The 21,348-nt window shown below is 37.2% G+C and overlaps 1 protein-coding gene across 3 annotated transcripts in view; it reads right to left on the bottom strand.

Annotated features, from left to right (window-relative positions):
• Positions 1–4,442: 4,442 nt before the first annotated feature.
• The window catches only part of SMAD4 (SMAD family member 4), a 110,986-nt gene continuing 94,080 nt past the window's right edge, over positions 4,443–21,348 (bottom strand). Inside the window, exons 11-13 of one of the 3 annotated variants that reach the window (XR_640505.4) lie at positions 12,667–12,805; positions 12,023–12,135; positions 4,443–11,184 (exon numbers count right to left, since the gene is read on the bottom strand). Coding sequence is in view for 2 of the 3 variants with exons in the window: in XM_003914385.5 (XP_003914434.1) it covers positions 10,973–11,184; positions 12,667–12,805 (351 nt within the window). In the remaining variant the exon portion in view is untranslated. The remainder of the gene's footprint in view (positions 11,185–12,022; positions 12,136–12,666; positions 12,806–21,348) is intronic. The other 2 variants (XM_003914385.5, XM_009192754.3) reach the window with 2 other exon arrangements.

The following is a 21,348-nucleotide window of genomic DNA, read 5'->3' as shown; positions in this document are numbered from 1 at the left end:
TCTAAAAGTTTTATAGTTTTACATTTTAAGTATGTAGTCCATTTTTAGTTCATTTTTGTACAAGGTATAAGACTTGGGTCAACATTCATTTTTATGTGTGTCCACTTTCTCCATCACCATTTGGTGAAAAGGCTAGCTTTCCTCCATTGAATCGCTTTTGCATCTTTGTCAAAAATCAGTTGTGTGTATTTGTGTGGATCAATTTCTGGGTTCTCTTTTGTTCCACTGGTCTATGTGTCTATCCCTCTACCAATAACACGCAGTCTTGATTACTGTAGCTATAATACCTTAACATCAGGTAGACTGATCCCTCCCACTTTATTCTTTTTTCAACATTGTTTTAACTATTCTAGTTTTTCTTTACACATAAACTTCAGAATAATCTTGTTTGTATACAAAAATATCTTGTTGAGATTTTGGTAGAAATTGCATTAAGCCTGTAAATTTTAATAAAATTGAGGGAGAATCAACATCTTTACCATGTTGAGTGTTTCAATCTATGAACATGGTTTCTCCATTTATTTAGATCTTTATCAGCACTGCATAGTTCTCAGCATGTAAGTCCTATACATGGTTTTTAGACTGACACCTATTTCTTTTTTCAAGTGGTGTAATTGGTATTGTATTTCTAATTTGTGTTCACACATTCATTGCTAATAATAGAATTTTTGTCTGTAGAGCTTGTATCTTGTGTCCTTGCTGGACTCATTTATTAGTTACTTGTTTAAAAATACATTCTTTGGAATTTTCTACATTGATAATCATATCATCTGCAAATAGGAACCATTTTGTTTCTTCCTTTCCAATCTGTATTTCCTTTTCATGCCTTATTACACTGGCTAGAACTTTCAGCATTATTTTGAAAAGAGTGGTAAAATCAGACATCCTTGACTTGTCCTCAATCTTAGGCAGAAAGCATTCAGTTTTCACCATTAGGCATAAAATGTTAGGTGCAGGTGTTTGCTAGATGCTCTTTATCAAGTTGAGGCAGTCTCTCCCATTCCTATTTTTCTGAGTTTTTATCATGAATGGTTGTTGGATTTTGTCACGTGCTTTACCTGCATCAATTGATATGACAACATTTTTCTCCTTTAGTCTGACAATGTGGTGGGTTAGACTGATTTTCAAACATGAAGTCTGGGATTCCTAGAATAAACCCCACTTGCTCATGATGTTTTTTTTTTTTTATAGGTTGCTGAATTCCAGTTGCTAATGTTTTGTTAGGGATTTTTGTGTGAATATTCACAAGGGATATTGATCTGTGATTTTCTTTTTTTTGTATTGAGTTTGTATTAAGGTAATACAAGTATCATAAAACGATTTGGAAAGTGTTTCCTTTTCTTCTGTTTCCTGGAAGACTACAAAATTGGTGTTATTTGGTAAGAATTCTCCAGTAAAACCATCTAGGCCTGATATTTTTGGGATTTTAAAATTAAGAACCTAATTTCCTTAATAGTTATAGACACTCAAATGATCTATTTCATATTGGATGAGCTATGGTAGGTTTTCAAGAAATTGGTGTTTCCACTAGTTTGTCAACTTATGTGTGTAGAGTTGTTTGTAGCATTCTCTTATTATCCTTTTGATGTCTGCAGAATCTAGTGATCTCCTGTTTCATTCCTCATATTGGTAATTTGTCTTCTTTGTGAGTCTTACTAAAGGTTTTTCCAATTTTAATTTTTCCAAATAACAAGCTATTTCATTGGTTTTCTCTAATGTTTTTGCTTCAATTTTAGTTTCTGCTCCTATCTTTATTTCCGTCTTTTGGCCTGTTTTCAGTTAATTTTGTTTTTTGTTTTTTTTTTTTTTGAGATAGTTTCACTCTGTCACCCAGGCTGGAGTGCAATGGCACAATCTCAGTTCACCGCGACCTCCATCTCCCAGGTTCAAGCAATTCTCCTGCCTCAGCTTCCCAAGTAGCTGGGATTACAGGCATGCGTAACCACGCCTAGCTAATTTTTGTATTTTTAGTAGAGATGGGTTTTCACCATGTTGGACAGGCTGGTCTCAAACTCCCCATTTCAGGTGATCTGCCTGCCTCAGCCTCCCAAAATGCTGGGATTACGGGCATGAGCCACTGCATCCGGCCTTGCTCTCCTTTTTCTAGGTGCTTGAAGTGGGAGCTTAGAGTATTGAAATTTTCCCTTTTTTCCCTAAGGTTTGCATTTAGTGCTATAAAGTTATCTTTCAAACTGCTTTTGCCATATTCCACAAACATTGGTGTTTTATTTTCATTTTCATTCAGTTCATGGTTTTGTTAATTTTCCTTGAGACTTCTTTGACCCATGGATTACTTACATTGTTTTAAGTGTTTGGAGATTTTCCTGTTATCTTTCTGTTGATGATTCCTAGTTTGATTATATTGTAGTCAGAGAAAACTTTGACTTCTTTTACACTTTTTGAGTTTTGTTTTATGGCCCATGATATGACCTATCTTGGTTTATGTTGTTAGCATTTGAAAGATATATGAATGTTGCTGTTATTGGATGGCTTATCCTATAAATGTAAGTTAGATCTTATTGGCCGATAGTAGTTCTCCTATATTCTTGATTTTATGTTTAATTCTATTGATTGCTGAAAGAGAAGTATTATAGTCCTCAAATATAGTTACGGATTTATCAGTTTTTTTCCTCCACATATTTTGCTGCTCTGTTGTTTGGTGCATACACATTTAGGATTCCTATGTCTTCCTCATGAACTGACCCTTTCATCATTATATGTTCCTCTTTGGTATTTTCTTTGCTCTGAAACCTATTTTGATATTAGTATAGCCCCATTACTGTTTTCTTTTAATGTTTACCTGATATGTATCTTTCCATACTTCTTTCAGCTTGCCTTTATTGTTAAGTGAGTTTCTTGTAGACAGTATACAGTTGGGTCATGTTTCTTGATCCATTCTGCCAGCATTTCTTTTAATTAGTATAGACCATTTCTATTAATGTAATTATTGATATGTTAGCATCTAAGTCTCCAATTTTCCATTTACCTTTGTTCTGTTGTTTCTGTGTTCTTTTTCCTGCCTTATCCTAAGTTACTTTTTGAGAATTCTCAACATTTTTGAGAATTTCATTTTGATTTATCTGTAATGATTTTGTGTATACATCTTTGTATACTTTTTTCAGTAGTTGTACTAGGAATTTCATTATATATTCATAACATCACAGTCTACTATTGTCATTTTGCCAGTTTGAGTGAAATGTAGAAAACCTATATTCCTATAGGTTCTTTTACTCTTACCTGTTTATAATTGTTTTAAATATTTCCTCTGTATACATTTTGAACCACCTCAGGCAGTGTTATAATTTTTGTTTCAACTATCAAATATAATTTAGAAAACTCAAGATGAGAAGGAAATCCTACTTACCCATATTTTTGCTTACCATGTTTTTTGGGTGGTTTTGTTTTTTCCTTCCTGATGTTCCAACTTTCCTTCTATCATTATTTCCTTTCCACTTAGGGAACTTCCTTTACTACCATTCGATTAAGGTAGGTGTGCTGACAATGAATTCTCTGCTCTCCCTAAATCCCTCCTGTCCATCTGTCTGAGATTCAGTGGTGGCCCAAAAAACTATCAAAATATAGATGTGGATGCCACTCCAAAAGTAGGTCAGAACTAATGGAATTACTCTTTTAGAATACAAAGGGCTGAGGAGAAAGGGCATTACAATTTATCAGTGAGACAACAGGGGTGGGAAAGGTTTGAAGAAGTGATGGAGACGTCCTCAGCTTTGAGACTGCCATTTGTGGGAGAGTTGTGATGTGGGAGGAGATGGAATTAAGCACAAAGAATTAAGGGTCAAGAGCAGAAGGCAGAGAAACAAACAACTGCCCTTTCTCCTGAAGTGCTCCACAAAGGAACGTTTTTCCTTTTTCTCAACTTCATGCTAACCTACTATCCTCTTCAAGTTCTGGCCTAAAATACTCTAAATTTCAGGTTAAAACAGGTGAGAAGAAATCTCTCAGCCCGATAAACTCTCTGAAACTCATGTCAGCAAGCTTAGAAATCAAATGTTGATGTGGTCATGTTATATACAAGCCATTGCCATAGAGGCAACTTACCTGACCACCACTCCCCTCCCATTGACCCCCATTTCACAGAGAAGGCAGATGGAAGAGAAACAGCTTTCCTTATCCCTTAGCTAGGCAATGAAAGGGTCTCCAATTTCCAATTTGTACCTCTCCTTTAAGCATCCTGGTTCTCATAATCCCCTAGCACTCATCTCTCTGATCACCATCACTCCACCTTCTCCTTTTAAAAATGAAAAAAGGATGGGGATTGTTATTCCAGGGTCATATTTTAAATGTCACATTTCCCATTTCAATGGCCACAAGGCAATAAAGGAAAATGCTGACCTCAAGTTTGAAAATTCTCTAAGTGATTAGAAACCCTTTCCAGATCCAAGACATCCACAAGCTTAAGAAAAAGAATGAGCACATAATGATTTAGTTGGCTTTCTCTTTTAATCAAAAACATACTTTGTTACAGAGTTCTCAAGAAAGGTTCAACTATTTTTTAGCCACAGACTTTAACCAGGCAAAAGTATACAGAAAGCCACAAACGAACTCCTGGGACTTTCAACTGACCAGTTGTCCCAAAAGCAGAAGCTAAGAGTGGCTCTTCTCTGGCTTCTGGCATAGCTGCATTCCTCTGAATTTAGGGGAGGAAACAGTTGGGAAATACCACCACCAAATCTGTCCCCAACCCCCAACTCACTTCTTCTAAACTGGGCTCTGCAGCCCACCAGGTTTTCATCATCTATAAGCATTCACACTTTTCCCTTAAATCACATGTCCAATGCATTGAACAGAACTCAATACTTGAAGAAAGTTTGCCAACTCCATGTTTAGTCTTAATCAATCCAAGCCCATGAGTCCTTCTATCAATGACAAGCAGCCTTTGCAACAGCAGCTGGTTTCATCCCTTCCTCTCCAGCTACCACAAAGCTGGCCTCTACCAGGACTCCCCAACCCCCCACCCTCAACCCAGCCCCAAGGAAGGCTCCCAGGTCCTTGAAAATACCAAGTTCATTAACTGTACTCATCCAAGGTAGACTAGAAGAGAGCTCTGAATGATCCAGCCAAAAGTCACTTAATCAAAATGGACCTAAAAAGAGCCAAGAATAAAGTTAATAATCATCTACTGGTATTGTTTTCTTGAGTCATATAAACCAGTTTAATTGATGTGGTTCAGGGGAACTTCCTTGTTTTGAGCATAATATCACTAGGCATTAACAAGAGGTTTTAAATCCATTTTCATTGAAAAAAAAAAAAAAAAATTACCAGCACACATCACTTAGGAGGGTGGTGTCACACACACCAACTCGAAAGCTAGAATGTCATAACTCAAAGAAAGCCTTAATAAACTCTGACCAGAGATGACAGAAAAATGAAAGCTTTTCCCTCTCAGGGGTGTGTGTGTGTGTTTGTAAAGTGTTTATTGCAGCTGCTAAGGCGGTGCTAGGCCTTTGGTTAAAATTAAGTCTTAAGGGCATACTATGTAACTTTTTGTCCATAAAAGAACAGTAATAAAATATCAAGCCCAGTCTCCTTTGAATAACATGGAAATAAGTAAAAAGCCCCCTCAAACAGCAGAACAAAGATAAGGAAGAAATCCAAAACTGCTGCAAGGTAGCCAAGGTCACTTAGAATTTCAGAGCTGGAATAATCAATCTATTCCAACTCCCTCATTTTACAGATGAGGCAACTAAGGCCCAGAGAAGATAAATGACTTGCCCAAAGGTCACACATCAAATTCGTGGCAGAGGGCAAACTAGAGAGTGCAACTGTCTGGCCCAACCCAGAGCCATTATTTTCAGGTTGAACAAGAACACTGGCTCTGGACCTATTGAGAAAGCATTTAAATAAACGGTGTAAAAAGTATCCACATCAACAGAGAGAAATGATTGTCTTCACCAAAGGTTTTCCTTAGTCCTTATTACATTTAAAAAAAAAAAAAAAAAAGGAAAAGAAGTTTCATTCATTCATTCATTCAAGTCTGATGTTAAAAATCCCTGAAAACACTAGCAATTACTTTAGCTACTCCTTGGGGCAGGATGTCAGACCCTCAATTCTCAAAAAGGCACCTATAGGTCAAAAATATCTGTACAGGAGTAAGGCCAGAAGGCAGGGCTTAAAAGGGGACACCAAAACAAAACAAATGGCCTTGGTTTCCCAAGGTTTGTTTTGTTTTGTTGTGTGTTGTTTGCTGGTGTCCTCCAGGCAATGGTATTGCCTCTGGCTACTGATGCTAATTTAGTAACCCTTGTAACCCCAGTTTTTGTAAGAGCAGCATTCAAGTGGAAGCAATGAAACCTTTCAAAATATGATTCTAAGGGGGAAAATATGAATATGACTCACTTCTCTCTATCTCAACTACCTGAAACTAAGCAAGAATCAGGAAGCACTCTAAGCTACATCAAACTGGTATCAAATGCCAATGCAATGAGGTCCTTTTCAGCACTTCACAAGTGTCTTGGGTCCTGTCCCAGAGTTTGTACTTATGTTTTAAAAGAAAGTTCTACTAAGTTTGGTTATCTGGTTTCCTTGCCTAAGCAGTCAGAAATGAAGAATCAGAAAGAGAAGAAGAAAATGCTAAAAGGAGACACACTTAACACCCACATATGAATGGTAGCTATCAGAGAGGGAAGAGACCAGGAGGGGAGAAGCGGGTTAAAAAAAAAAAACTAAAAATTCAAAACCATAGCTGTCTGAGACCATTTAGTAAAGGCAACACAGTCCTGCCTGTTTTAGAAGCCCCTGAAGTCCACGAAGATAGCCAAGCACAAAAAGAAATGTTACATGTAGTATATCCTCTGATATGCATATTAAATAACTCCACCAAAAAAAGGCTAAAAATTAAAACATTTTACTGCTTAAATAAGGCAATTCTGGATTATGTGGAAAATTTCATTCCACAGTGATTCCAGATAAACAAGATAAGCAATCTAGCAGCACTGGGACAACTGCTAGGGATAAGGCTGGGCCTAGGATGCCACTTTGCAGATGAATGAGGCCATGGACTTTTTACATACTTCTTGGTATATTCAAAGAAATTACTTAGTTATCACGGAAAAAAAATGGAAGGCTTGCACAAGATTCTCATAGCCTATTCTCTATAGTCTTTGCAAAAGATTATTTAGATAGCTATCTGCAACAAGATGGATTCTGCCTTTAAGGAAAAAAAAAATGCATTTCTTTAAGATGAGTGTACCCCACCTACAAAATAATTGTTAACTGGCTTTAGAGGTAATTGCTTTCATATACTCATTTACCTCAGTAACCTAAATTTACCATTTTCCCAATCTGCTATCATTAAATAAAAAGCCAATAAAATTGGCAATAATGAAGGGAGCAAACTAGAAATTGTCAACAAAAAGAATTCTGTTCCACTCAGAGAATAAAACTGCTTCTCCCAAAAGGCTCAGAAAGGGTGTGAACTAATATGACTCTGCATAAAATAGTAACTATTAACTAGTTACCATCAAACCAGGCACAGAAATATTTCTTTACCATTTTATTCTTTAACCTCCATAGACACTTAAGGAGCATTATAGTAAAATGTAAAATTTTCCTTCCCCAGATGACCACAGTCAAAGATACCTGCAACTCACCTTCCTACAATTAGCAATAAACTTTAAAAATAATAAGATACATATTATCTGCGAGACAGGACATTTTATTCTGCCTTCAAAATTTGTATTACAAACACCCCCCTTTACACACCACACCCGGCCCCACAAAAATGGATTTTAAGTCTGAAATGCAGCACAGCTAATATGAGTTCCATTTACTTGGATGTCTCAAGTATGGCTCTCCTTAAGCCAGACCATGCAACCTGTAAATCTGCACTGTTCACAGGAGGAATGGGATAGGCAACCTATTTAGTGGTTACAGCAACACAAATGAGCCATGTTTCTGGAAAAAGCAAGGTTATATGGCAGTGATTTATTGTCATTATCTTTGTATACCAGGGGCAGTAAACTATTAAAAATGAGATAGACCATATCCCACAAAAAGGATCTACTCCCTGGAAAACAAAGGCAACACCATGAAGGATTTCCTTTGATAATGAACCGAAAGGCACTGGACAAACGTGGAACGAGGTCTTACGGTGGGTGAACATGGCTCATCTCTCATTCAGCTTGCACTGAAATTCAACATTTTGAGTCTTTGAGATATGAATTAGCTAGAGAAAACCCACCCAGAACCATATCCTCATAATTTTACCCTTAAAGTAGACATAAAATTTTAAACCTGTGAGAATCTTTAGTCTTATTCATCAAAGATGACTACCACTAAGAAATAGAAATATAGATTAACAACCAAGCTCTCAGGAATAGCTGATCATAACATATTAGATGTTTTCTCAAAAGCATGTGAGTAAATCTCGTACAAATATAAGCACTTAACAACTAGAAGTATTTCCATACTTTATGGCTCTTAGTAGAAAGAAACCAAGACAGGTGGCTTGGCTCCAAAGAGATACTTCTTAACAAATATTTTCCACATACTTTCCCCAGATGATTAAACATGAAAACTTTCCTTAAAGTAGAAAAGGGAGCAATGAGGCCACCACCACCACAGGTACGGTGGTGGCTCACGCATGTAATCCCAGCACTTTGGGAGGCCGAGGTGGGCAGATCACTTGAGGTCAGGAGTTTGAGACCAGCCCGGCCAACATGGCAAAACCCCGTCTCTACTAAAACTACAAAAATTGGCCAGGCATAGTGGTGGGCACCTGTAATCCCAGCTACCAGGGAAGCTGAGGCAGGAGAATCAGTTGAACCTGGGAAGTGGAAGTTGCAGTGAGCTGAAATCATACCACTGCACTCCCGCCTGGGCAACACAGCAAGACTCCATCTCAAAAAAAACAAACAAAAAAGATGTAATGAATTATATCAATGTATGATTAAGGTTTTAATCAAATCATCTGGATTTTAAAAAATCTGTTATTCTAAAACTCACTCCTATTCCTCATTCACAGTAAAATGGACCTAAAGTTAGCAATTTCTAGAGAAGATATCTTTTTATAAAACTGCCAATAAAAGTTAAATCACCAAACTTTTACAGAAGAAAATTAGGCTTTTACTGAAAGAATCTGTAGTACTCAAGAGTACAAATGAGTTGGTAGATAAGTTATTTAAAAACAAAGGTCATGTAACTTGGATCAAGATCTATGTTTAAATCACAGAAATAAGCAAACTCAGTGGTTTCCAGGATGGTCTATTTAAAAGACCTTCTGAGCAAGGCAGTAGAAGCTGTGTTCATTCCAGATGATATGAGGAGGACTATCATGACACAAGTGTTTCTATAGCTACAAGTCCTCCAGGCAAAAGTAGAAGCATCTGAAAGATAATCCTTGATTTTATTTCACACTATTTATCCTGTAGACAATCTATTTATCATCTTGTAGACAATCAGGCCTATTTCTGCTATAGTAAAATAAAAATTCAAAAAATAACCAACTCTACACATGATACACAATGTCCATGGGGAAGTCCTGGTAGAGTGTGAGGGAAAAAAACAAAGCTGCCCAATAGAACTGGCTGTTGCCTGTCATTTAGTAGAAGGTACCTCACCACTGAGATTGGACTCAAAAGTGCAAAAGAAAAAAATCTTAAAAATCAAACCTAGAATTCAACTTTGTATGTTGAGATTCAGTTTTATTTATGCTACCAGCTAGGTAAAAAGCATACATATTGTGTCTGTGGTACAGTCAATACATCTGCAACTTTTCTACTTAAATTCTCTATACAAAGTCACTGCCAATTGATATGATCATTGATGGCAAAGGGCTTAGAATAACCAAAAGATATAAAAAAGTTTGCAGTCTTGCCCCAAGATACAAAAACTGAATTTTAAACAATATCATAACATACATGATTTAAACATTATACCAAAAAAAGTCACATCAAATCAAGTACAAAAATATCCAAACTACCTATTATGAACTGTAATGTTTCCATTATTCTGCACAGTATTTAACATAGAATTTAGCAGTTTCCAAAATATTCATTATTTAGTTTAAGCATTGCCACCTTTGCAGAACAGTGAGATATTAGGTAGAGTGACGCTGCTTTTAGTGTTTTAAAAAATACAAAATCTTTCCCTATGAATGAAGGAAAAGAAATTCCTCTTATAGGCTTCTTAGCAACCAACCTTGTGCCTAGAAATACAGAAGAATACAACTACAACTACTGTTTCACAGGGGAAAAGTATACTTCTTGATAAACAGTCATCCATTAGGAATAACAAATGTAATTTTAAATGACTTTTTTTGTCTGGTAATTTTAAGGGATTCTCGATATACACACAGATTATAGAGTTTTTTGCCTTAGCAAAAATAAAACTGAGGTTGCAAGACAATCTGAATTGAAATCATCTTCACTAATATAACTTGCAAAAAATATTTTGGATGAAAGATTACAATACATTATTAACTTACTTTTTAAACACAGAGTAAAGTTACTTTTGGTAAAATTAACTCACCCACATGGCACATTATTTTTGAAGTATGTTCAACAGTAACAACTTGTACACAAAATAACATAGGTGAATTAACTTTGAGAACTTCTCTGCCTTTAAAATCAGCAATACTGGATTTATTCTGTAGAATGATATACATATCGATGTTCTGCAGATAAAAGGCTCTAAAACGTTTTAAAGGACTAAATTTTTTAGCACTGGAATGATTCCTTCATACATAACAGGTGAAGAATTAATAAGAATGTGTTTCTCCTAATCTTCAAGCTCTGAGCCATGCCTGAAAAGTTCTAAATAGGAAAAAAAAAAAAAAAAAAAAATTGTTTTAATCCAGTTTCTGTCTGCTAGGAGCAAGGCAGCAAACACATTTTCAACCCTTTATGAAAAGATAAAGCAGAACAAAAGTGAAATATATCTTCAGATTATAAACAGGATTGTATTTTGTAGTCCACCATCCTGATAAGGTTAAGGGCCCCAACGGTAAAAGACCTCAGTCTAAAGGTTGTGGGTCTGCAATCGGCATGGTGTGAAGTACTTCGTCTAGGAGCTGGAGGGCCCGGTGTAAGTGAATTTCAATCCAGCAAGGTGTTTCTTTGATGCTCTGTCTTGGGTAATCTGGTCCCCAGCCTTTCACAAAACTCATCCTGAGTATGCATAAGCGACGAAGGTCATCAACACCGATTCCAGCAGCAGCTGACAGACCTAACAGAAAAGATTTGGAAGACATTAGAAGGACAGGGTGATCTCTTCCATCCTCCCTACATTCTAAATTAATCAAGTGACCAGCTTTCTGTATTTCATTCTCCTCAGCATATAACTTTCTCTGCTAAAGTGCCAAGAAGTAACAATAGATCTAAACGTTATCAACAAGTTGAACCCTTTTGGTTAAGGAACTTTACATTCCACATGTGTCTTCTAGCTACGACCAATTATAAAGTAAATTACCACAATCCACCAACACCTCACCTATTTTTCTCTTTAGAAGTGGAGGTGAAGGGATAAGAAACAACTTGTTTTTAAGAGGTAGTGCGTGTCCACAGGTTGCTTCTAAAAACCTTACTGTCTGAACAGCCTAATTCAGAATAAGATATAACTAATAATGAAGCAGTTAATATTCTTAGTTCCACTAGGACCTCTTAGATGACCGAGATGAAGTCTCTCTCTCAATTTCAAAGTGTAACAGAGTAATACACTATTACTCAGTGGTGGCAACTGATGAGAATATGAAACTTAATAATAGTTCTGGATTCTTCAGTAAAAGCATGTTTATAACACTGAAACTAGCAAATTAATGGTTTAGATCCCCAAATTTTAAAAAATCAAATTATCTCAATGAATATGCCTAATCTACCTGTAAATTGTAAACTCCTGAACATAAGTCACAATGGAGACTGCATCTAATTTTCCAGTCAGAACATACAGTCATATAGTCCATCTGCATTCATCAATATTACAACGAAACTAATGGGAGGAATTTGCATGTACTGTAGAGAAACCTGCAGGGCCACTGCAGTTTTCTTAGCCAGTGTGATTTGCTTACCACACTGAAGAGGTTAAGAACAGGGGTTGAATGAATCACTAGTTATGCCTTCAGACGTGGAAGATGGGTGCCACGTGTTTCCATCATAAAAGTCTATAGTCAGGAGTTTAACTCTGCAGTAAAAAATTCCCCATCAGTGTGAAACCTGGCACACAGTTCAATTTTACCCTAAAATTAAAAAAAAGTCTACAAGTTATCAAAATACCACCCTCACTTAGTTTTCTCTCCACGTTTAGCACACTTTAAAAAAATTGGAAAGGTGTCCAATTCTGAAATTGAAATATGCTTTCCTTACTAGAATAAAGCCAAGCACTTCGGTGATTACAACCCACCCTGGCTGGTGAGACAGGAATTATAATAAGCATCAACAAAAAAGGAGGAGATGGAACAGTATAATATAATATAATCATCCCCTTTCTCCTTTATCCCATACTCCATTTTTGATACAAAAAGAATGCAAACAGGGTCACAGGCAAAAAGCAACTATTACAGAAGAACAGATTTCACCAATTTAAAAATGTTATCGTCCCAGTAAAAAGAACTTTAATTTCTATTATTGCTCAAAGAAACTAATCAACTGAGTAAATCAAGATAAAAATTTCAACTATTACACCTTTAAAAAAAAAAATCAAAAGCATACTTACTGATAGCTGGAGCTATTCCACCTACTGATCCCGGGCCAGGGATGTTTCCTGCCACGGCTGCTGCCTGGGCAGCTGCTGCAGCTTGTGCAGTGGCCGCCTGCTGCTGCATCTGTCGATGACACTGACGCAAATCAAAGACCTTTTAAGAAAAAACATTTCATGAGTCCATGAAGAAAAATTCCATACATCAAAAACCAATGCCTGACTTATTTAAGACTCAGTTTCATTTTACCTCTCACACGAAGATAATTAATTAAAACATGTAAACTTTTATGTACATTGTGATTGGTCTAAAACTAGTTAGGAAAGGTGGCTTGGAGCTGACCAAGAAGACCATGTCAACATCATGATGGCTTTGGCTGCCACATGCCTCTGTATCTTTTATCTAAGATGTGCAATGTGGATCAGCTGTTACTGTCCTTGTGAAAATCTGTGTAAAATGAACAACTAAGAAGTCCCCCTCCCCGTTTCATAACCAAATTGCTGAATTTTCCTTAGGCTGGAGTTGATAGCTTTGGTCGCCTGGCCAACTTTTGGTCTTATTTTTATTTGGAGGAGTTTAACAAAATGGCACTGTCATTATATAAGAGACATCAACATTTTTCAGAGATGTGTGCTTTAGCAAATAGAAGCAAAATAATATCCAGGACTTGCTTTAAAATACTTGAGAAGAAACGAAAAAAAAAAAAAAAAAAGACTAGACCAAACACATACAAAATCATAATTACTTAATCTGCAGGATGGGTATATGGAATTTCATTAGTTTCTCTTCATATTTGTTTGAAAACGTTCATAATTTTTAAAGAAAAAAAAGTCCAGTTTTAAATCCCATCACTGATATCTACTAAATATATGGGTTGAGTTTCTTTTATCTATAAAATTGGAATGCTAAGTGTACATACTTTCATGAGGTTGTTGCAAACTTGGCATAGTATACAGTTACTTATTTTGTTTTTAGCCTCCCCTGTAATCATTTATCTTTCAGGATGAGTTAAGGAGTTAATAAACAATTTTACTTTTATCAACCAAGTGAAGAACTGGCAAAGTAAGGAAGGGGTTGCCATACCTACCCTTATATTCATGAAAAGTACTGGAATGTTTTTTTAATATGGAACAAATTACAGATAATAAATCACATCTTTCTTTCTGGGGAAAAAATCTTCCTAAAATATTTGCTTATTTGCATTTTTAAAAAGCATTGGAAGATTACACAAAAAGAATTTGTAGGAAAGGAGGACAAGGACAGGGTAGAAGCAAGGTTGCTCAATGTCCACTGTTTTTAAATCACTTTAATTTCTGAACCATGTGGCTATACTCCCTATTCTAAAAGGACATGAATATTTTTTAAAGTCCTATTATGTACATAAGGGGCCCAATATAAGCAAGCATAATTAATCTTGAAAATAAGAGAAATCTGAGAATGCATAATTTATTAGTTGATAAACAATAGTTTTAGAACTTAAACCATAATTTTCAGATGCTTGAAAAAATTCTATCTTCAACCGTGGTATTTACATGAACCACAAAAACATACAATAATATGCTCTCTCCAAATAACAAATTGCATTCCTACTTACTCCTATTTCTCTACTCAGTGTCCACCTCCTCAAAAAACCTTTCCCAATTAGCACCAGTGAAGGACAACAGTCAGACTACCCCATTCTTTGAAGAGATACGAATGTGTCAAATATACATGTATGTATTTCCTGGACTATTAGGTCCTAAAATACTTTAGTAAAGAAAGCAATGACAGGGGCATTGTGGCAGATGCCTGTAATCCCAGCACTTTGGGAGGTCCAGATGGGAGGATCACTTGAGCCCAGGAGTTCAAGACCAGTCAAGACCCCATCTCCACACAAAAAATTAAAACTTAAAAGAAAGAAAGCATGACAAAGTCAGGTTCCAGAAACCAGAAAGCCTACAATACCCAGAAGTGAAATCACTGCTTTCTCGGCATTACCCAGTACAGAACAAAACAGGGACTCAAACATTTGAAAAGGTAAATAGCTCTACAACCACTTTTTTAAAGAAGTAAATTAATGAACTTTACTTTTTAGAGCAGTTTTAGGTTCACAGCACAATTGAGCAAAAAGTACAGTGTCCCTGTCCCTACATACAACCTTCCCCCACTATCAACATTCCCACTACAGTGGCACAATTGTTACAATCAACGAATTTATGCTGACACATCATTATCACCCAAAATCCAGTTTACATAAGGGTTCACTCTTGGTGTTATACATTCTGTGGGTTTGTACACATTTATGATGCTGAATATCTTTTCATATGTTTGTTTGCCATATGTGTATCTTTTTTGGTGAGGTGTTTGTTCACGTCTTTTGCCCTTTTTTTTTTGTTGTTAAAATGGGGTCTTGCTATGTTACCCAAGCTGGTCTTGAACACCTGGGCTCAAGGGTCCTCCCACATCAGCCTCCTAACTAGCCGGGACTACAGGCACATGCCACCATGCCTGGCTAATTTTTTTTTTTTTTTTTTTTTTTGGTAAAGATGAGGTCTTGCTCTGTTGCTCAGGCTGGTCTTGAACTCCCGGGCTCAAGCAATCCTCCTGCCTTGACCTCCCAAAGTGCTGGGATTACAGAAGTTAATCACTATGCGCAGGCTATTCTGCCCATTTTTTAACTGCATTGTTTATTTTATTGTTGAGTTTTAAGAGTTCTTTGGGCCGGGTGCAGTGGCTCAAGCCTGTAATCCCAGCACTTTGGGAGGCCGAGACGGGCGGATCACGAGGTCAGGAGATCGAGACCATCCTGGCTAACACGGTGAAACTCCATCTCTACCAAAAATACAAAAAAACTAGCCGGGCATGGTGGCGGGCGCCTGTAGTCCCAGCTACTCGGGAGGCTGAGGCAGGAGAATGGCCTGAACCCGGGAGGCGGAGCTTGCAGTGAGCTGAGATCCGGTCACTGCATTCCAGCCTGGGCGACAGAGCGAGACTCCGTCTCAAAAAAAAAAAAAAGGTCTTTGTAATTTTTGGATAACAGACCTTTATTAGATGTGTCTTTTGCAAATATTTTCACCCAGTCTGTGCCTTGTCTTCTTGTTCTCTGACCCTGTCTTTCACAGAGCAGAAGTGTTTCATTTCAATGAAGTCAGGCCTATCAATTCCTTCCTTCATGGATCACGCCTTTGATGCTGTATGTTAAAAGTTCTCGCTTTTTCTCTTGGCTGGGCACAGTGGCTCACGCCTGTAATCCCAGCACTTTGGGAGGCCATGGCAGGCGGATCACTTGAGGTCAGGAGTTCCTGACCAGCCTGGCCAACATGATGAAACCCTGTCTCTACTAAAAATGCAAAAATTAGCCAGGCGTGGTGGCGCAAGCTTGTAATCCCAAATACTTGGGAGGCTGAGACAGGAGAATCCCTTGAACCCGAGAGGCAGAGGTTGCAGTGAGCCGAGATGGCGCCACTGCACTCCAACCTGGGCAACAAAGCGAGACTTCGTCTCAAAAAAAAAAAAAAAAAAGTTCTCACTTTTCTCTCATATTATCTTCTAGAGGTTTTATAGTTTTGTGTTTTACATTTAGGTCTCTACAACCACTTTTTTTTAATCATCACTAACCAAGTATGGTATCTATATATAATGTTATTTGGGAGTGGGGAATAAAACTTAATTATAATATCCAAGATTCAAGTGTGCCTTTAACATTAACACTCCCCCACCCCCACCATGAGTCATTTAAAAAAATAACCAAGTAATATGTCACACATAGGCTCTCTCCAATGTGTTGCACATAATCGCGATTAGGATTGTTTCAGCCTGAATCTATGCGAACATCAGCAGTACATATTACAGGTTACCCACACGGATTAAACTTTATGACTTGCATCTGCAGATGTAGTAAAAATGATTCATCAGGCACCTCAGCAAGCCTCCCTTCCACAGATTATTTACCTAATTATAGCACTCAAATCAGAAGACCTAAAATTATTCAGTTAGGCTCACTACTAACTAAAACCTGCGTTGCCTCCTGACTCCACACTGTAACTAATCCATTGATAACTGATACCATAACAGATTCCATTTGTTACACTAGATGATAAAAATTACAGCTATTATTGAAATGCTACCATCTTCCTTTCATAATTTGACTACATTGTTGACAAAGGCAATTCAAAGTAACCAAAGGCTTAAAACATTCTTTTTGGCTCAGATCCAAAAAATATTTCTGACCACCATTCCTGAGCTAATTTCTGCTTTAATTTACTTAACCATGTTTTGTGAATTTATTACAAACCCATCACTTAACAAAGACACATGCCTCATAAAGATCACTGTCAACAGCTTTAGGTCATTGTCTTTTACAACCAGGAGTCAAATTTTGCCATTTTCCTTTGACAAGGCTTAACTGCAATACTATATAATCTTAAATTAACATTAGGAAACAATAATCCAGAATGAAAAATGCATCTGAACATAAGTAAGATTGCACTAAGGACATTCTAAGTTCTACTTGACTTAGGGAATCACAGTATGTGGTAACCGGGAATACATTTAAATGAGGTTCATAATACCCTCTGACCTAGCCCACCAGTGGTTTAGAAGCATCCGCTGTCCCTTCCTTTAAAATAAATGTGCTCAAAAAAACAAACCCAACTCAGTATTATCAGAGAAAGTTTGCAAATCAAAACTACCATAGTAAGATTATACTTCACACCTACTACAACGGCTAAAATAAATAAGACAGTTAACAAGTATTGATGAGAACATAGAGAAATTAGAATCCTCGCACCCTGCTAGTGAGAATGTAAAATGGTGCAGCCATTTTGTAAAACAGTCTAGCGGTTTCTCAAAAAGTTATACATAGTGTTACCTTGCAATCCAGCAATTCTACTCTTAGGTATGTACCCAGGAGAAATGAAAACACACAAACACTTATACACAAATGTTCACAGTAGTATCCTTCAGAATATAGCCAAAAAGTGGAAATCATGTCCATCAGCAGATAAACTGATGAACAAAATGTGTGTGGAGTACTATCCAGCCATAAAAAGGAGAGAAGTATTGATATGTGCTACATGGATGAAGTTTGAAACATTATGCTTAGTGAAAAGAAACAAGTCATAAAAGACGACATTACATAATTCTCTTCTATATAAAATGCCCTGAGTAGGCAAATCTATAGAGACTGAGAGTAGAATAGTGGTTGAATAGAGCTAATGGGCATGGAGATTTGGGGGTGATAGTTAAAAGGGTATGGAGTTTCTTTCCACAGTCATGAAAACGCTCCAAAATTAAGAGCAGTAATAACTGCACAATGTTGTGAATATACTAAAAATCATTGAATTGTACAATTCAAAAGGGTGACTTGTATGTCGTGTGAATTATCTCTCAAAATCTCAATAAAGCTATTAAAAACCTGGAACACCCAGTGCTAAACAACACAAAACAGATTTACTTTTGAAAGCAAAAGAACAAAGCCACTTAAAGAGAATTCAAACATGTGCTTCATTTAAAGCTTGTAAAATGTCATTTCATTACATCAGATTTTCACAAGTATAAAATGACTACTATGTCATGAGAGAATCAGGAAAAAGTCAACTTAGAAGGGGCAAAAAAACCACAACTGAGAACTAGCTTCTTGGCTTATAAAATGAAATTATGGCTCTCCAAGTCTGTTTTCCTCATTTTAATTAAAAAGGGAAAAGCGTGTGTGTGTGTGCGTGCGTGCAGGCCCAGGTATGTGTACTCAAAGTGTGGGCACTCCTTCCAGGAGTGCATGTTATCTACATACAATTTACCCCAATAATATCATCTTCCATGAAAATCTGACAACCTACAAATCCCTTAGTTACTGCTACCCAAAAAACAAGTGAAGAAAATGCCAATGGTTAAATTTTAAGGTATATAGTAGTCCTCCCTTATCCATGGGGGATATGTTCCAAGACCTCCAGCGGATGCATGAAACTTTAGATAGTACTGTGCATATACTATGTTTTTTCCTATACATACATACCTCATAAACCTCATAATAAAGTTTAACTTACAAATTAGACATAGTAAGAGATTAATAATAGGTAATAATAAAACAGAACAATTTTAAAAATATCCCAGCATCATTACCCTTGCACTCTGGGACCATTATAAACTAAATAAAGGCTACTGGACGACAAGCACTGTGAGACCATGACAGTCAATCTGATAACTGAGCTCGCTACTCAGTGACTAACGGGTGGGTAGTGTAGGCAGCATGGATTTGCTGGACAAAAGGTTTTACATCCCAAGTAGAATGGAGTGAGATTTCATCATCTACTCAGAACAGTGTACATTTTAAAACTTATGGGGCTAATATCCAGAACCTACAAAGAACTCAATCAAATTTAAAAGAAAAAAAACAAACAACCCCATCAAAAAGTGGGCAAAGGATATGAACAGACATTTCTCAAAAGAAGACATTCATACAGCCAACAGACACATGAAAAAATGCTCATCATCACTTGCCATCAGAGAAATGCAAATCAAAACCACAATGAGATACCATCTCACACCAGTTAGAATGGCAATCATTAAAAAATCAAGAAACAACAGGTGCTGGAGAGGATGTGGAGAAATAGGAACATTTTCACACTGTTGGTGGGACTGTAAACTAGTTCAACCATTGTGGAAAACAGTGTGGCGATTCCTCAAGGATCTAGAACTAGAAATACCATTTGACCCAGCCATCCCATTACTGGGGATATACCCAAAGGAGTATAAGTCATGCTGCTATAAAGACACATGCACACGCATGTTTATTGCAGCACTATTCACAATAGCAAAGACTTGGAATCAACCCAAATGTCTATCAGTGACAGACTGGATTAAGAAAATGTGGCACATATACACCATGGAATACTATGCAGCCATAAAAAAGGATGAGTTTGTGTCCTTTGTAGGGACATGGATGCAGCTGGAAACCATCATTCTCAGCAAACTATCGCAGGAACAGAAAACCAAATACCGCATGTTCTCACTCATAGGTGGGAACTGAACAATGAGCTCACTTGGACACAAGAAGGGGAACATCACACACCGGGTCCTATTGTGTGGAGGGGGGAGGGGGGAGGGATAGCATTAGGAGATATACCTAATGTAAATGACGAGTTAATGGGTGCAGCACAACAACATGACACATGTATACACATGTAACAAACCTGCATGTTGTGCACATGTACCCTAGAACTTAAAGTATTTAAAAAAAAAAAAAAAAGAAACTTACGAATTGTTTCTGGAATTTTTCATTTAATATTTTTGGACTTTGGTTGACCATAAACACTCGAAGCCATGGAAAGTAAAATTGTGGATAGGGGTTGTACCTGTAACTGTCTCTTTCTGACTAGTAAGACTCTCCTAAAGAACAGTAATATACTTGGTAAACAGAAATAATTATTTTAAAATCTTAGTTAATATAACCAAATGAGATTTTTTTTAACTTCAAATATCTTGTCCAACAAGATATTTATCTACTGTTCATGGTAAAAGTATGAGATCACTATTAAGATCTGTCCAAGACAGTGGTTTATCAAAGTGATGACTTGTCTCACACCTTGGGGGCTTTTCAAAGGCCATCTGTACCAAAATATAAATAAGTCACAATATATTTATTTGACAATCCAAGAAATTACACTTGCAAGACTCTACATTTTAAGCCCAATTGTTTTTTGTTTTTTTTTTTTTTGAGACGGAGTCTTGCTCTGTCACCCAGGCTGGAGTGCAGTGGCCGGATCTCAGCTCACTGCAAGCTCCGCCTCCCGGGTTCATGCCATTCTCCTGCCTCAGCCTCCCAAGTAGCTGGGACTACAGGCGCCCGCCACCACACCCGGCTAATTTTTTTTTTTTTGTATTTTTAGTAGAGTCGGGGTTTCACCGTGTTAGCCAGGATGGTCTCGATCTCCTGACCTCGTGATCCGCCCGTCTCGGCCTCCCAAAGTGCTGGGATTACAGGCTTGAGCCACCGCGCCCAGCCTAAGCCCAATTGTTTTAAATACTACTCCATATCTGATTAAGTTTATAAATACTATCTGGCACACAGTATATATTCAACACTGTAGTTCTCTATCCAGTCATTTTAAATTACGTAAGTAACATAAGAGTCTTCTCAGTCAAGATGGGTAAGTGGGTATACGTAATCACCTTCTCTCTCTGCTCCAACCACATACAAATAACAGAAAAACTATTTAAAATAGTTATCCTCTCCAAACTGATCATGGAATTCATACAGAAACAATCCATACATCCAAACTGATGATAAATAAAACCCACAGTGGAGAGCAGAGACTAAAGATAGGAGGTACTAGGGGTACCAAGACCATAAACAAAGGGCAGGGGACAGGAATTTGACTTCTTGGAATAATATGGAGAGAGACAATAGTCAAACTCTCTGGGGGCTACAACTGGGCACCTGCCCATAAATCAAGTACTGGCAAAATACAGCCAATTCAGAAGTACACCTAGGAATAAAATACTTGCCCATGGCAGGAATAAGTTTCAGAGAAATCTAGGCAATCGGGAATTAGGCCCCAAGCATACCTGCAGAATGGAACCCAATTTCCTCAGGAGACAAAATCCCCCTAATTTACTTCCTAAATTCATAAGATTTGGTTCTGAGATGTGAATCCCAGATGCCAGGGTAAAGCAAAATTGCCACATGGGGTGAAGCAATGACAGGAAGAAAAAATAAAAAA

This window comes from Papio anubis, chromosome 19 (assembly GCF_008728515.1).
Source record: "Papio anubis isolate 15944 chromosome 19, Panubis1.0, whole genome shotgun sequence".
Lineage (NCBI taxonomy): Eukaryota > Metazoa > Chordata > Mammalia > Primates > Cercopithecidae > Papio > Papio anubis.
This window is presented reverse-complemented; position numbering and strand designations above follow the sequence as displayed.